The sequence below is a fragment of the Amblyomma americanum genome, chromosome 2, assembly GCF_052857255.1.
Source record: "Amblyomma americanum isolate KBUSLIRL-KWMA chromosome 2, ASM5285725v1, whole genome shotgun sequence".
NCBI classification, from domain to species: domain Eukaryota; kingdom Metazoa; phylum Arthropoda; class Arachnida; order Ixodida; family Ixodidae; genus Amblyomma; species Amblyomma americanum.
In genome coordinates, this window is record NC_135498.1 from 188,760,907 (window position 1) to 188,777,684 (window position 16,778).

Genomic DNA, 16,778 nt, shown 5'->3' on the forward strand with positions numbered 1-16,778 from the left:
CTATGCAGGCATTTTGGGTCTTCATCACATTTAATTAGGCACCAGTTGCAAAAATCGAGCCGTTTCTGAAAGTCATGCGGTGTCAGTTCCTGGTGAAGACACACATGATAGGGGTGGTAGCTGTGTCCTGATAGTCACCTCCAAACTGATGCCGGGCTGGCTCCGTACGCGCTGGCAATTTCCCTGACACTTGCTTGTGGTCTGACAGAAACGTACGCGAGGACATCAATGTCAAAATGGTCGGTTGCTCACCCTGGGCTCTTCCTTTCTGAACTGATTCAGTAGACTTAAATCGATTAAATATCGATACGAACATGGGATGAGTCCACATACAACGACCAGGATGTTGGGCAGCATACAGTCTGGATGCCAGCTCTGAGTCCATTTGCACGTAAGCGATCACATTGTCCACCTTCTCCGCAGTGGAGTATTGGAGTTGCGTTGGCATGGCCATCCCCACACAATGAGGCGTGACGTTTCAATCCTAGGCGGCACTTCCACACTGATTTGAAACACTGACACTGCAATGGCCTTATCACACGCGAACCTCCAAGACAAGTACCTGAAATGCGAACGACTGCGCTCTGTTGGGAAACTGAAGCTAACACACGCTAACACAACCGCTGTGCGATAGCACATAGCCACTGCCGCGCAAGCTCTCCTTGCCACACTGACAACGCTCTTCTTCTTCGAGCGTGGTTCCTGACACGCAGTGATTATAAGAAAACAGGAGATCAAGCTAGTGAGTAAATGAATTCATGATGATGCACAAAAACGAGCCCGTCGGGCAGCCATGCCAGAAGTGGTGCACGCGCACACACACGCACACACAAACGCCTTCAGATGCTCCTATCAGGGCTCTCAAAATAGACGTTCCCGTAACTGGCAATGACTATAAATTTCCTTACCTTGAGCGATGAAGCAGTCGATAACGCTCTCCGCGGTCTAAGCTGAACGCCGAGGCTCTCTAGCGAGGAAAATTACCACATGCGTTTCGAATTGGGCGCTGCATCCATTACGACACGTCACCAGCGGACGCTTTGCTTACGCCACACTTTTGTTGCTCCTCATGCGCTCAGTTTCGGTCACATGAGGGAAAAAGCGTCAAATTTTTTCGGGTTGCAGGGCTCTAGGAATCAAGTTTTTCTTCGTTTCATAAACTGATATGACATCGTCTTGTTTATGGCATCAAACTCCCAATTGGGAGTAACCACACAGCTATGATAATTAATAAGTTAATTTATCGGTTTTTGTACATTACCTGCATAATTAGAGGGATTTTGAAGCATATTGTGCCCGCCTAGGCAGAGAGTGTGATCTTACACCTATTTTTTTGCTACATCAAATCCAATATTTTCAGGAATTTTTGAAAGCGTTCGCTGAAAGACGTGGTATATGGATGGGACACAGTGCTGACCAAGAGCTAAAATTTAATAACTGAAGAACGTGCTGGTGCAGTAAAAAATTAGAAATGACTGACTATTTAGCGCAGTTATGTCAAGTGCGAATTACTAGGTGTGCTACCATTGCGGTTTTCATTCTCTCATTGGTCATTCTCTACCTTTTGTAGGCCGCCGCGGTGGCTGAGTGGTTATGGCGCTCGGCTGCTGGCCCGAAAGACGCAGGTTCGATCCTGGCCGTGGCGGTCGAATTTCGATGGAGGCGAAATTCTAGAGGCCAGTGTACTGTGCGATGTCAGTGCACGTTAAAGAACCCCAGGTGGTCGAAATTTCCGGAGCCCTTCACTACGGCGTCCCTCATAGCCTGAGTCGCTTTGGGACGTTAAACCCTCATAAACCATAACCATTCTCTACCTTTTATTCATAGATATGTGGGAGTCCCAATACTAATCCTGGCGCATTGGTGCAGTGGTTAAATGATGTGCCACTGCCCTGCAATGGCAGGTGCCGCCACTGATGGGCTTATGAGACCCAGGTTGCCCTTCTTGAGCAACCTCTCACGACCAATAATTAATTTAACTGCTACCTGCCACACTGGTCAGTTTGCTCACAATCCCGGTGGGCAGAGTGTGGTGTTGTCACAAGGTCATGTGACCCAGGTGGGTGCACCCAACCATCCAGCTCTTCAAGGTCGCAGAGGGACCGGATGGACATTGGTGAAATCAGCCAGTGGGGGCCCTAGTGCTAGCGCACTAAAATCCCCAGAGAAGCAACCTAGATGGCCGGTGGGCCAGCTAGGTTACGTGACCTAGTGATGTCATCACAACCTGTCCACACAGAGGTATGCCCGCACAGACAACGGCTAAGTGGCTGAGTGGAAGCTGTAGTGCTAGCGCACTGCAGTACAGTGCGACAGCATTAGAGATCCCTGTGCCCCTTCTCTTGCATAGGTTCATAGATCATGGAGAGTCCTCATACCACTCTTGGCACAGTGGTGCAGCAGTTAAAAGATGTACCACTGTCTTGAGACCCAGGTTGCTCTTCCCCTGAGTCTCATGTTTGCACTGATAGTTCTCCGGGAGGCTGCCTATCTCTCGACCAGTTGAGGCACTGCTGGTGGCACTGACGTAGGCATGAGGAGGTTCAGCATGTGCACAAAACTGCCGACCCCTTCTTCCAGCATAGTGGCAGTTATAATGCGATAATGCTAAGGAGCAGAAAATCCTGACTCGTCGTCGACATCGCTGGTGTTGTTGGCAGTGAGTGAAAAATCCCCACAGAAGCAATCTTGTAGGCAGGTGGGTCAGCGAGGTGACGTAACCTTGTGGTGTCATCACAATCTGCCCATCGGATTGTGAGCAAATTGACCACCGTGGCAGGTGGCAGTTAAATTAATGATTGGTCGCGAGAGATCACTTGGAAAGAGCAACATGGGTTGGGAAGCCCCACCAGTGGCAGCACCTGTCATCGCCGAACTGCTTGCTGCACCACTATGCCAGGAGTGGCATCTGTACTCCGAGGGATCTATGAATGTAAAGTGGAGAGTGACCAATTCTGCATATATGGGCATTAATTAACCCACTAAAGTTCTTGTGTCATACCCTTAAAGTGGAGCTTAAGTGTTCCAGAGTGAAAAATTGGTCATGGACTGTGTAAAGCACTTCATAAATTTCATTAGGTAAGGCGTAACAATAGATTGATCGCCAAAGCATGCCTCATAATATTATGGCCAGTACAGTACATAAAAGTGCTACATTTTTTTTTTTTTTTCAATAAATTATGGATTATTTGTTGATCACATTGACCAATGCATAATATACATTGAAAAAGAGAAATTTTGTTGGTTTTGTATTGTTATTGCTGACAACCAGTAGACTTGTGAAGGAGCAGCTGTACTAGACGGTATGGCACAGGCTCATAGTAAATTCAAGATGGTTCTTTGCGTTTATTCAGAGGGACACAGGACCTCTCCAAACGTGAATTCGACGGTGTTGAAGGAGCAGACGATGATTGATGCCAGATGATGGAGGCAAAGAGAAAATATATTTACAGGATGTACATTGGCAAACTGCATTACAAGTTGAGTCACACAGACACTCAAACTGCAACATAAAATAAAAGATCTCACACAGAGAAACTCGACAAGACCTTACTCATCGACCCGAGGTTAGAGCCTAGGTCTGTAGAATTACGCGCCACTGCACGGAGCCTCTAGCTCAACTAGACAAGACTGCCCTCCAATGATTTTACATGCAATTTTAAAGGCTTTTCAAACAAAGAAGTTAGGGCGGCGATATTTCAAGGCCCGCCCTAAGCTTCGATAACCAATGGAGGTAGCCACAGCCCCTGAAGGTTGCACCCAACTTCGAGTCCGGGGCTTGGCTAAAAAATAAAAAAAAAAGAAACATACAGAAAACATTCTGAAAACCCTCTCCCCGGGGGGGGAGTTCTCGCTCTTATTGCTTGATGCTTTCCCCTTCCCTGCCGCACCCGCGCGTCGCCTCTCAAAGGATGAAACGTTTTTTTTCTCAGCTAATTGGCGCGACCACTAATCCACTGGCTCGCCGCAGGATTGTCAGATGGCGGAGAACCGCGACGCTTCGGTGCCATCGAGAATGCCAAAAAAAAATGGGGGGGGGGGGGACCCATCGCGGAAAGCGAGGTGGTTCGCATTTTGCCGCCGTGGGAATGCTGCCTAAGACCAAGCGGCACCATGTGCTCATTGTGTGCGCCTCGCATGCTTTCCTGGTGCGCTTAACAAAGCCAGGTGTCTTCGGCCGTCATAGCGGTGCTGTCAAGCAGCCGGTGCCTCCTGCGCCTTTGCCACTATGCTTGCGGGGGGGGAGCTCGGAGCTTCACTGAGAGCTCTCCATGTAGACCGGTGGCCCGCAGTGATCGCAAGCTAAGGGAATAAAAAAAAAAATGTATGCGTTGATGAAGCGCGGCCTTAAACTCATAAAACAGGATCTGAACAGATGAAAAGGCCAACAGGACCCAGATAATATTGAGGTTAGCGATGTGCAGGCCAATGTAGTCTTAACTGCATGGCAATGCCATGTTAGCTGTGTGTTATTGGAGTGGTAGGGTGATTGATACTCAGCACTTCCACGTAAGCTGTCACCAGGGCTTAGGGAGCTGCTTTACTAGATAGGATGGGACAGGATCACAAAGCTGGAGCTTGAGCGGAGACAAATAAGCGAGTAGTGCCCCAGCCCATATTGAGGCCAGACACATGTGACCTGGTGTGGTCCTACCGCATGGCGGTGCTGCTAGAGTGGTTAACTGTGTGGCAGTATGTACGCATGACACAGGCTGGAATTCGACTGAGGCTCTCAGTGTAGCCGCAGCATTCGGTTGTGTTCCGACAATCCTGACCACCTGACTGTTCATTCTCTTGCATCCTCTTTGGCACAATCAAGGCTGTTCATCAGAGCCACATGGCTTCTATCAAATAGCTTCCCTGGTTTTTCATCTCTCTGTTCATGCACTTGGTTCATCACAACATGTGGCTATCATAGCGCTTTTGGACTAACCACTCCTGACCTTCACCGGGCTGGGAAGAGGCGGTGGGGAACAGTGTGATGGCAGAGGAGGTAAACGAGGAGTAAACAGAAGGTTGGGTGGCCACCTTGGCTTCCACTGACCTCTGTCCATCTAGAGTTACAAGTATATACACATTCCTCTTAGCAATAATCCCATCTGTCTCTCCTGTTCATGCCTTGTTTTTCAGACAACATTTTAATGGAGGTGGACCAGCTCAGGAACAAGTCTTGCAGAGAGGCAGGGGTGGCCAACTGTGTGCATCTTGCATGTGTTGCAGGCATACAGCCGTGTCTACTGGATCGGGCACATCATCTACCTGAGCTGGATGCCCCTGTCAGTGGTTGTGATGAAGGCTGTGCCCAGGATGCCCAAGGAGGTGCCCGCCAAGAAGGAGGACTAGGCCCTGCTCAGGGGGACTGCGCTGCAGGCAGGGCAGCTGTGCCTATGGCCGATTGGGGCAGCTGGTCAGGGACGGAGAAATAAGTCGCTTTTTTTTTAGAGAGAATGTAGTTACATGTGAGCCTATGATAAAAAAAGAGTAAGTGAAAGATGCCCCATTTCGCTTTTCACTTCTGATGCGAAGTTCCAATGAGAGGTTAGGGCAGCCTTTGGCATTTTTCAGTGTGTCAAAAGTGGCAGCTCATGGCGCCATGTGTGATGCACAGATAAATCGACTCGGGGTAATCAATCCTGAGCCTGACTCAACATTGCAGCTGTGGGGCACGCCAGCATAGAGTTGGCCGAGAGTTCTGTGCCTAATTGGGCTGCTAGGCTCGGGTGAGCTGTTTATCGAATCAAAAGGGGCACGAATCTTTTGCCAAGTTGCAAGGAGGAAGAGGCACACAAAGTGTTCATTATTGCAGCTGACGCAGTTCAGCTGTTGCTGTACAGTATGGCAGTCTTTTTTCTATGAATATTTCCCGCACAGTGCTAGTAGCAGCAGCATCAACAGCACCTTCCTGTGAATGCAGCTGCATGTTGACCCGCATTAAATTAACTGCGTTAGGGAGATCAGTGACACATCATCATTGCAGAATGTTTTTGTTGTTCACTGCTGCAAGGTTGTGTGGTTGTGTTGTGGTCATTGAGTTTTTTTGTTGTTCACTTGTGCTGAGCACCTTGGTTTGTGTTACCCACTATTGAACGAGAGCCACGTGGACCAAATTGCTTGCTCGGAATATTGAGGTCTGAGGTGAGGGTATTAGCGCACTGTTATGGCTGAGAATACCAACATTGAGGCGCTTTGTGTCGCCATGACAGCATTCTGTTGAATGTTATGTGGAATTGCTGCACTTGTTGAGGGAAAACTACTTAGGTCTTTTCAATCAACGGTTCGGTGTAGGTGAGTGACGTGTTCTAGGAAGGTTTTTTTTACTTGCTTAGCTTTCAAATGGTAGACGTGTTCTTAAGAGACAGAGTCCTGTGGTGAAGTTTGCTGTCTGAGCCAGTGTGGCACAAACTCATTAGGCCAAGTAACTTTTTCATTAAACACCGCCCTTTTTCTTATTGCATACAGCGCAAATCGAGTCAGTGACGTTGGGCTTCGTTGCAATGCACTTGACCTTGTTGCTGAAAGTGCCGGTTTGTCATCGTCTGGCGGCCATGGTTTGCATGCAGGTTGCCTTCATACTTTTCGTGAAATACTTTCTGAGGGAGTGAGAGCACAGACCTGCTCTTCACAGTTTGGAGCGCACTTGTGAAGGAAGCAGCTCCATGTCACCTGTGCCTCATCAGTTTTGTCTTGTTTGGCCCCGTTTTAGGGTACTCTCTTGACAGCGGTAATATTGAAAGAAAGGTTTCTCATTCCCTAATAGGGGCTTATGCCATCTCAGGGGCTGTTCACCAGGTGCATGCCCATCCACTTGCCAGGCATGTGCGGTTAGTTTTGTGAATGCTACATTTCTCCTTCGCTAGAAATTTTTGTTGCTCTTCTTCCTGAATGAGCATCCTTCCCTTTGCTCATCTGTGTCTCCTGGGCTCTGGAATATCGTGCCTGGCTCAATGGTTTGAGCACTGTGTCGAATCCAGTGTCCAGACTATTGTGGCATCCATTGAGCGGGGGATGAGGGGATCGGAGCAAACTTTTTATCTTTTCACTTAGAGTGATGAAATGTGGCAGACTGGTGTGAAATAGCATCAAACTGACAGCTACTAAGTTTCACAATAATATCTTCAGCAGTTTTTATTTTATCCTTCTTTATATGTTGGTCCAATGTTGCTTGCTTGTGGAAAATCTAGCATGACAGCAAAATAGGTTATGGGTCTGTAAATGTTTTTAATAGTAACTAAGAAGTGTAGTCTAAATCAAGATTCTCTTAATTTCATTTTAACTTTCTCTGGTCCTTTTCTAAATGACACAGTATGCACCTTCTCTTTATGTTTAGAATGTATCTTGCTCCAATTATTGTGTAATAAAAAATGTTGAGCCTAAACGGTAAATCTGAGACTGTCTTTGACGTAAGGCATATTTCAGCAATTAAAACAAAACAAGCGAGATTAAAATCCGTGCTCCCATTGCCACGCTATGTTTTCCACAAGCAAGGTGATATGCTCAAAACCAACTTTCGAGAAAACAAGCCTGAAAGTTCTAAACTAGCACACACTGTCTATGCGTAGATGCTCACAAATATATTTGTTTGGACTGCTTAGAGTTTATTTTTGTGTGAAATATTTCAGTACAACATAGAAAGACTGTTGTAGATGCCAAAAAGTGTACTTTTCAAAAATTGACTTTTTTCGCTATTTTTGTGATCTGATCCCCACATCCCCCCTTAAGAGTGAAACAATGAGAATTTGAGGCATACTCTGACATTATCTACACTTCCTTTTCTTTTTCCTTTCTGCCTGTCCCTCGGGGTCCTTATTGTTTGGGTCCTCTTTGCATTGAAGTAGGATTTTTAGCTGCTTTGTGATAGAGTGAAAATGCTGGTGCTAGTTGAAACTGTAGAATCTTTTTCGACTGAAGCAATACACAGTCAAAATTATGAAGCTACTAGGCCATTTCTTAACTCTAGCTATGTGAGGCTATGCCCTTGCTTCTCAGGGCTCAATGTAACATTGAGCGCCCCTGCAAGTTTTCCCAGTAAAGAAGTACTAGTCTGTTGTCTTCTAGAACATAGACAGGGGAGCAGGCACAATCATGCTTCTTCAGCTTCGCTGCTCCATCGACGAAATCTTGGCATCCAGATAAGTTAGACCCTTCACTCAAAAGACATTATGTTTGAAGAGTATGCCTATGCAAGTACGGTATAAAAGGATCATATCACCTTACTGCAAACCCGCAGCCACTATGCTGAAAGGTTGACACCCACGAGGCAGCAGCGTGATTTCACGAGGAGCTATCGATTGCAAGTTCTGCTCAAGGGGACATTATTTGTCAGCTGCTAGAAACAGTCCCTGCACTACCACATGGTGTGCACAGATGTCGGTTCGCTGCATATACTTAGCGTAGTGCTGCCTGTGTGGCTGCCATTCCACAAGATAGAATGTGATGCGCACACAGATGTCCATAGGATCCAGCATTTAAGAGAGGGCTTCGAGCTTCCCAGAAGTTCTGTCCTTGTGCACAGTGAACTTGCAGCATGATTTCCACAGTGGTGACTTACTGTGTGAAGCTTGCACCATGTCTTTTTTTCTCCTTCCATGCATGCATGACTAGAAAGGGGTCCAGTACACTGCTGCAGCCTTTGTTCACCCACATTTCAGAGCTGTGCTGACGACGTAGTTTACACGTGCCCTTCTTCCTCATGTGCAGTATTATACAGCATACATGAAGGTGCCTTAATAAACAAAAAAGTCTTTCGTTTTGATTCGTACGTGTTGTGTGTTCTTTTGAAGCATGGTATGCCAGTATCCTTTAAGGGATGGAGTTTTAAATAAAAAACAGGATATGAGATATGAGGCCATTTGGGCCTCATATCCCTTCATATCCACCTTCATAACCACCTTCCGGTAACGCCTTCAGTTTCGCCGTACCTCCTTCCACGGTAACGCACTTCCTCCTTCCGGGGTAACTACCCTCCGGGTGGTTCCTGCAGCAAGCAGCCAGCGGTAACTCGCCTCCTCTCGTGTTATCTACCCTGCGTGCGAAATGTTGAGGGGCTTGAGAGGGCAGTACAACAGAAATGGCATGATGACCTAGTGCCGGCCACCACGATGAAAGAGATGAGCGAATGAGTCCTGGTCCACGTAGCTTCTGGGCCGCAGGTCACCAGGAGCCAACGGCCTAGGCCCTTGGACGCATCGAACGGCATGAACAGGGGAACGATGTCTTCAAGTGTGAGCATGTCTGTTGGGTTGGTGGAGTCAGTATGCCAGGTCGTAGCGTCTGTTCCCAGTTCTTTGTGACAGGTGGTCGGTGCGGGGGCTGGGCGGGGGAGCAACGGCAACGTCAGTTCGGGGCTGGTAGGCTGGAGCACAGCCGAATGGCGCGGACCGAGGCGAAAAAAAACAACACTAGGTCCAATGGAAAAATTGCCCAGTTGTGCTTTTGGAACCAACTGAAAGCTCCAGTTAGAGCCAGTTGGAATGCCTGGAGCACTGGAATTGAATATACCTGCTGGACCTTCCAATTGGTTCCAAATGCACAGCTGGAACCAATTGGGCATTCCAATTGGTTTCAATAGTATAGAATTGAAACTAATTGCATACTACAGGAATTCAGAACTGTCGATTCACTGTTGGCTCCCCACTGAAATGGCAGCTGGAAGTGATCCACAGAAAAGCACGCCTGACACATAAAATCTAGGGACACTAAGAGTCTGAAGAGGTGACAAAAAAAACCATGTGTTCAATATACTAAAATAACTTTTCTTTGGGCTTACATACACTGTTCATTGGACCTTCTTCCTGAAGCAAGTGGCGCCGGCTCGTTGAGGGGGGAAGGGGGGGGGGGGGGGGGAGGAGGGGGGGGGGCTGTTCGCTTCTCGCTTGCCGCGGGCGCTCAAAATAAGAAGTCTTGCGGTGCGCTTTTGTTTTACGAGAATAGAGTACTAAATTTTGTTGGAGAGCCTTCTGCTTTTAGAAACGGGACAAGCGGCCAACGTCAAGGCGTCGACGATAGGAAGGAAAGCGGGTGTGCAAGATATGCGCCAAATATGTAAGTGAAGCTTTTCTAGAATCTATGGCTATAGTTCAAAACCTGTGTCTTATGCACTGACCCCGTTGGTGCATCAAAACAGCACTCCACTTCAACATAAATTTCCGTCGTCAAACGACCATCCTCCTAGAGAAGCAGAAGAAAAAAATTCACGAAAACGTTTATTTACCGAGGTTTGCGATAGATTACGATGAAGGGAACCGTTACTAAGCAGAGGAGCATGCAATAAAATGTTTTGAACCGCTTTTACGATGAGTTAAATCTGCATGGTTATGTCAAGGCATACTCTGCATACCACCGCGGGTATTGGCAGACCCGTTGCATGTTGTCCTTCCTACGCATGTTTAATCTCCGGGTGAACAAAACGCTTGAAAAATGCCACAATCCACTGCGGAGGTGGAAGGTCGGGGGGGGGTGGGGGCTGGGGGGAGGAATTCATTCTAGACCACACCTTCCTCAGTTGAAAGCATTTAATTCTGTTCACTTCTTTTTGTAGTTAATTCCAAACTATCAAGTTTATTAGAATTGCTGAAGCGCATTGGGTGATTTCTGTTCAAGCTTGTTTGGCATTTTTTTTTCAATCTTTAGCTATATGAATGTCCCAATACAAGTGAGTACAGTGGATGGGTAAGAAAACAACTAACGCGGTCAACGACACAACGTCTTGGTTTCGCACGTTTTGAAAAAAAGATTATCAGCAACGGTAGTAAAATATATAAGCATTCGCCTGTTCGTCTGGGTATACCTAGATGATCACAAACTGTTACCCAAGCAAACAAGAAATCATTCATTCAGTGGTTATGAAAACACTCAATAAAGTTACCAGTATTTCTGTTTATGGGAACGTGAACATTATTGCACTTTTTCAAAGTAGACATCTATGTTAAATAGATGACTAATTGACAAAAGAGTTGTGATTGCATATATATACATAGATGCAGAATTACGGCTTCGAAGCAAAACTTTCGCGGAAGTTAATTCTTATTCCGGCTTGGTGACGCAAGGCTGACTCCAGCACAAGATTTGATTCTTCCATCCGTCCGCGCGGTTTTGTTCGAAGCTCTTGTCTTCGAAATGAGCCAGCATTATTGGAATTAGCCCCACATTTACTGCTCGAGAATGAAAGCAATGAACACAGCACGCAAGAAAACAAAGTAGTCCAAATATATCAGTCGAATTACTCGAATGAGGGCCTCAGTCTGCACATAGCAACATATTCTGTTAATCTCATTTACTGACCTAAAGCGGCGTCGTTGGACGAAGCATCGTGCTAACAGGCAGCGCAAGCTACCCAATGCAACATACGTGTCAAAAAGCCAGAAAATTGTATGTAAATATATCCGTATTGGTTTCTAGACGACCCAGATGCGCAGTAATTGCCACAAACTTAGGTATGTGCCCTCGCTTGTTCGGTGCTCTGTGCCTTAAGTGCCCAGTTGCGGTGTCATGGTTCTCTCCGAACTACTGTCGTGTTCGGACGGATTTTTTGGAAGACGTACCACGTGCAATTGCGTTTGCTGTTTTCCCTAGTTTTCAGCCCCACGATGGGGCTCTTAGCATCCCCTAGTCCCCATAAAGGATGAACCGTCTTGACGAGACGATGGAGGGATTGTCCTCGAACCTCCGCTCATGGGCGACCGGGACGCACCGCCGTGTGGGCAGTGTTAACTGCTCCCGCACGCTGCACCAACTCTACGCGGATGCAAACCGGATTCTGGAGCTGCAAGCTCAGGCGCAAGACTTCGTCACCGCCGTACAACGCCCTGATGCTGCCCAGAGCTCCTCTGGGGCCTCTCCGCCTGCTGCGAACGCCAGCCCCCAGGTAGCGGCTCCTGGAACGGTTGTGACCATCCCAGTGGACGCAGGGGAGAAGAGCTCCATACTCTTCTTGGACACAAGTGCTGAAGCCAGTTCGCCGGGCGCGGAGGGAGCACGCTCGGAGTCCCTACTGTACAAGAATCTGGACAGCTCCTTTAGGTACCCAGCAATATGCGCACCGAGCCAGCGTTTTGAGAGCTGTTCTCCGATCGCCCCTCAGGCGACCACGACGCCGCTCAGACCGGAGGTACCCACCCCACATTCGCGGAACGAGCGCCGAGCAGTTTCGCCCAAGAGTTCCAGGCATGCAGGGGAGAAGAAGCAACAAGCCGACCCCGTATTCCTCCCTCCTGCCGGCGGGCAACAAGACGCGCTGGAAAAAAAAAAAAATGACCGGCTCGCATTCCAGCCCCAAACAACAAAAATGTGGGCCTGGACCTCCTTCACCCCGCGACGTCACGAAAATGCGGTGGCGCTGATGTTAGCAGCGACTTTCGCATGGTAGGCAAAACAGGTTCCGCTTGCCCGTGCCTACCGCAGCTGCCGCAGTTACCGGCGGCTGCTTCAAGCCTGTGCACTGCAGAAGCAGCATATATTGACCAGCTGCGTCACTGCTGGATCCGCGTAGTAGCATAAAAAATATTAAATTAGCCTCGATAGGTTTCTCGCGCATAAATGCCGCATTCGGAAACTGGCTAACAGGCATTGGGCCACGGTAGTAAAGCGCGAAGTCTGGGAGTCGATAGGCACTGCCACTCAATGCACTTAATGCATGCAAGTTACTGCGTTCATTCACCTGAACTTCAGGATAGTAGGCTGATAATTGCTCAAGGAAAAAAAAAAAGACATGTAGCTGCACACGTACTTATCACCTTGAGCCGGAGTGTACGGGGCGCCGACAGGTTCACTCGCCCCCAAGGAATGCGTTTTTTTTGTTAATAGCACACCATGTTTAAATGGCGCGTTTTGCGACATTTAATAGTTACTTGAAACTGTTTCTTGATATGACGACGTAATTATTTCATTCGAGTAGAAAGAAGTCTGGTAAGTTGTGTCAATCTTGCGCGGTCGCGTTGGTGTGCTTAGAATAGCGTACCTTAAGTGTGCTAAACGCCATATGCTTTTTCATTGCATCATGCATGTGTCATGTTTCATGAGGTAATACATGATCGCGAAGCTTGTTTGGAAAGAAGCAGCCGCAGGCGTGCTACTAACAGACACGTGGCGAGATTGAGGGGACGCGGCATGAAAAGTGTTTTCGTTATTCATGCATGCGATATGTAACTAAACTTGGTGCAAATATGAAATTCCTACGCTAGTTTCAGTCATTCCTTTTATTTATAGCTATACCTGGCGCAGTTCTGGGTAATTATAATTAACACCGTCGTCAAGTCCCCCCAAGCTAGGTCTCAAATAATTGAGTAGATAGTGCGCAGTTTTTTTTTTATGCCAGCGTGTGCATAAAGCCCTGTTCTGTATGATGACGCGATTAGTTGTTTTTCTATATGATCAGTACTTATGCATGGATAGTTACATGAAAACGTTTCTTACAAAAAATAACTAACACAATACTGCACGTGTAGGGAAAAAATCGAGATTTATTACGCTCCTCAACGTCTCAGGAATAGTTTGCGACAAATGAAATCATTTGATTTTCATGCGAATTACGAAGGTGAGTGATCCAGTCGCAGAAAATGTGAGAGGTCAGAAAACGAACCTTAAAGTTTATTCCCTCGTTTATGGCATCTTCGCTTTCGCTTTGGTCAAAGAAATGCGGCACTGAAATCAAAGAAATTACCTCACAATTTTTGACGACCACACTTCTAAAAAGCGTAATTTATAAATTTGTACTCAATATTTTGCTATAATTTTTCGTCACGAAACGACTTCAGGGCTAGGAAAGGAAATAATTCTAGAAATCAAAAATTTTCACCAAATCGACCAGCTTAACAAGAGGACAAGTCGGCCTGGCTGGTGCGTGGTCATGCGGCTAAAAACAGCGCTAAGCGAGACAGGAGATCGGGTACACGACTCTGTCCCCACTTTTCGCGCAGCGCGACACGTACGTATGTCAGCAGACGATGAGCGCATGTCTGCTCCGGCGAAACAACGCCAGCACTTCCCCTCACTACTGTCCCGAAGTAAAATCATTCCGGCTAGTGCAGAGTGTCAAAACTTGTTTTGTTCAATGCCTAGCGCGTAAATAAACGGCAGGAACGCTTTCTACATGTTTACTACTAACCATATATACAATACACAGTGGCAAACTATTTCTCTTTATAGGCCGCACGTGGACAACGCGAGCTCGTGTACTTCGACAAATTACTAAGTTGGAAGCATCGACCATTGCTGTGATTCGCAGAAACCGGAAACGCGCCTACAAGCCTTGAAAACCCGCGCACAACACCTATCCGCGACGCCACTCCCCGACCTTTTGCCTTCTTCTTGTGGCTATTGTGGGGGGGAATGTGCTCGATTTCTGCCACCCATATCGCGGGGGCACAGCTTGGAGCGGGGATGGGGAAAGGGGATGTGGGGAGGGGGATGTCCGCTTGCAACGCGCGCTGGTGGTCCGTGGTGTCCAGGAAGGCAGGTCCCAGCAGCAGCAGTAGCCACAACTGGGGAGGGTGAACGGCACGCACTGGGAGTGGCGCGTGCACGTCGGGGGCTTGCAGGAGGCAGGCAGCTCATTTCCCCGGTCCGGCCGAAAGGCTGGGCGGAGGTGGGCGATTACTACAGCTCAGCCGGTTTGGCTGCAGGAGGCCACCATGTGGCAGCCGATGAGGACCGCGGGGTAAACTGCTACAGGGTAGCAGCGCGGCGGGGTGCGCTAAGGAAAACCGCCGTTTCCGGCGGCGCGCAGGAGCTGTGGTTACAGCTGGGGCGCCAGCGGGCTGGCGCACAAGGGACCGGCGGCCGTGTCCAGGATCTCGGGATGCGGGCCTGGTCGTACCGCCGGGGGGCTGCTTCAGGACAGCAGCAGGGGGATATCGCCATGGGAGACGGCGCGTCGGGGCCCCGCACTCCCGTTCAGGGCACCACGGCAGGTGTCGAGGTGGTGAACAAGCTGACGCCAAAGTCATCAGCTGCGCCGACTGCTGGGGGTTTCCAGGAAATATGGGCCGTGTTCTGGATCACAGGATGCGAGCCAGGCTTATAGCCGAGTGGCTAATCCCGTAGATTGTAGGAATTCCAGCAGCAGTCGGAAGGCCTCAGTCTGGCTGCGCTTTGGGTGCAGCAGGTCTTGGTCCGAGTAGGAGGGCAGCCCTAGGTTGCGGTACCCAGCAGTCATGTCACGCCGGGCGGCCTCTAGGTTCGGGCAGGCACAGAGGAGGTGGCCCAGAGTCTCGTCTGCCCCACAGAAGGAGCAGGCCGGGGACGGGGCTCTGCCATGTCGGTGTAGCCGGGCCTGTGTCCATGAGCAGCCCGTTCGTAGTCGCAGGATTAGGGCCCGTTCCCTCCGTGGCAGGCACTCGGGTACCCGCATGAAGCGGACTCCTGAGGCCACGCGGGGATCGGGGTGGAGGGCCCGTACGGCCTGCCGAAGAGCAGGACGGGCGAAGTCCAGCTGCGTTACGTTTGAGGACACCGGGGAGCCATTGGTGTGGGCGGCTCCGGCCAGCTGATCCGCAGCCTCGTTCCCAGTGATGCCAACGTGTGAAGGCAGCCACTGGAGGGAGACCGGACGGCCAGCATCCTGGATGGCCATAAGTCGGGCCTTAAGGTTGGCCACCGTGTGCTGTCTGGGCTGGTGCTGGCGCAACAGCTGGAGGGCTGCTCTCGAGTCGGTTAAGATGACTGCGGGCTGCTGTCCAGGCAGCAGGAGGAGCAGGTCTGCTGCCAGGTGGAGGCCCGCCAGTTCAGCCGCCGTGGAGTTGGCTGGGAACCGCAGGTGGCATGACAGTGCTGCACCTAAGGCCGGTGCTACGCAGGCCGCAGCGGCCTGGCCTGTTGCTGGAAGTACCGAGCCGTCGGTGTAGACCTGGAGATGTCCTCCCAGGGACTCCTGCAGCAGGGTGGCAGCAGTCTGCTGCAGGGCAGCAACAGGTGTACGGCGCCTACTGCAGCTCCGGATGTCCACCGAGATGGGAAGCGGCGGCCTTGTTGGTGGGGGCGGGAATGGTGCCTGGTTGACAGGGGGGCCGAAGAGCCTGTGGAAAGTGCTATACAGGAGCCCCATGCGGGAGTCCGGTGCTCGGCGGAGCCGAGACAGGAGGGCCCTTCCGTCTGGAGCATGGTATAGGCGGTTCACGTGGCGCAGACCCATCTGGAGGAGCAGGAGGGACAGCGGCCAGGACCCTGCTTCCGCGTGAGTGGCAGCGATGGGGGAGATACGCGGGAGGCCCAGGCATTGCCGCAGGACGGAGCGGTGTCCAAGCTCTAGAGTCCGAAGGCGGGCAGGTGGCAGGGTCACCAGCGGGAGGGCATATGTCACTAGAGACGTGGCCGCTGCGTGGTAGAGGCGGAGGGCCCAGGAAGGAGAGCAGCCCTGGTCCCTGGCCTGGAGGCGCTGGACCGCCTGGCCGATTCGTCGTAGACGGGGCAGGAGGGCCCCCACCGCAGGAAGCCAGGTGAGGCGTCGGTCGATCAGGAGGCCGAGGTACTTCACCTGGTTCCGCCACGTGAGCCCATCCGCACCTAGCCGCAGGGTGGTGATGTGCGCCCGACGCCCTCTGGGGTGGTACAGCAGGGCCTCCGTCTTTGCCGGGGACACTGTGAGGCCGATGGACGATAGGTAGGCCTGTGCAGCATCCAGGGCCCTCTGGAGAGATGTACGCATAGAACGGATCCTCCTGGGTGTGCCCCTCACCCACAGGGCCACGTCGTCTGCATACACAGAGCACCTCACCCGGTGGGAGGACCTGGATTTGAGGGAGGCTGGTAGTCCTGCCATGGCCAGGTTGAATAGGAATGGGCTC

At 50.0% G+C, this 16,778-nt stretch overlaps 1 protein-coding gene across 3 annotated transcripts in view; it reads left to right on the forward strand.

The window, feature by feature from the left end:
- Positions 1–8,752, forward strand: part of nes (lysophosphatidylcholine acyltransferase 3 protein nessy) — a 78,419-nt gene extending 69,667 nt beyond the window's left edge. For all 3 annotated transcript variants that reach the window (XM_077655614.1, XM_077655615.1, XM_077655616.1), the window contains one exon: positions 5,221–8,752. In XM_077655614.1, coding sequence (XP_077511740.1) covers positions 5,221–5,343 — 123 coding nt within the window. In that variant the 3' untranslated portion in view covers positions 5,344–8,752. The remainder of the gene's footprint in view (positions 1–5,220) is intronic.
- Positions 8,753–16,778: the final 8,026 nt, after the last annotated feature.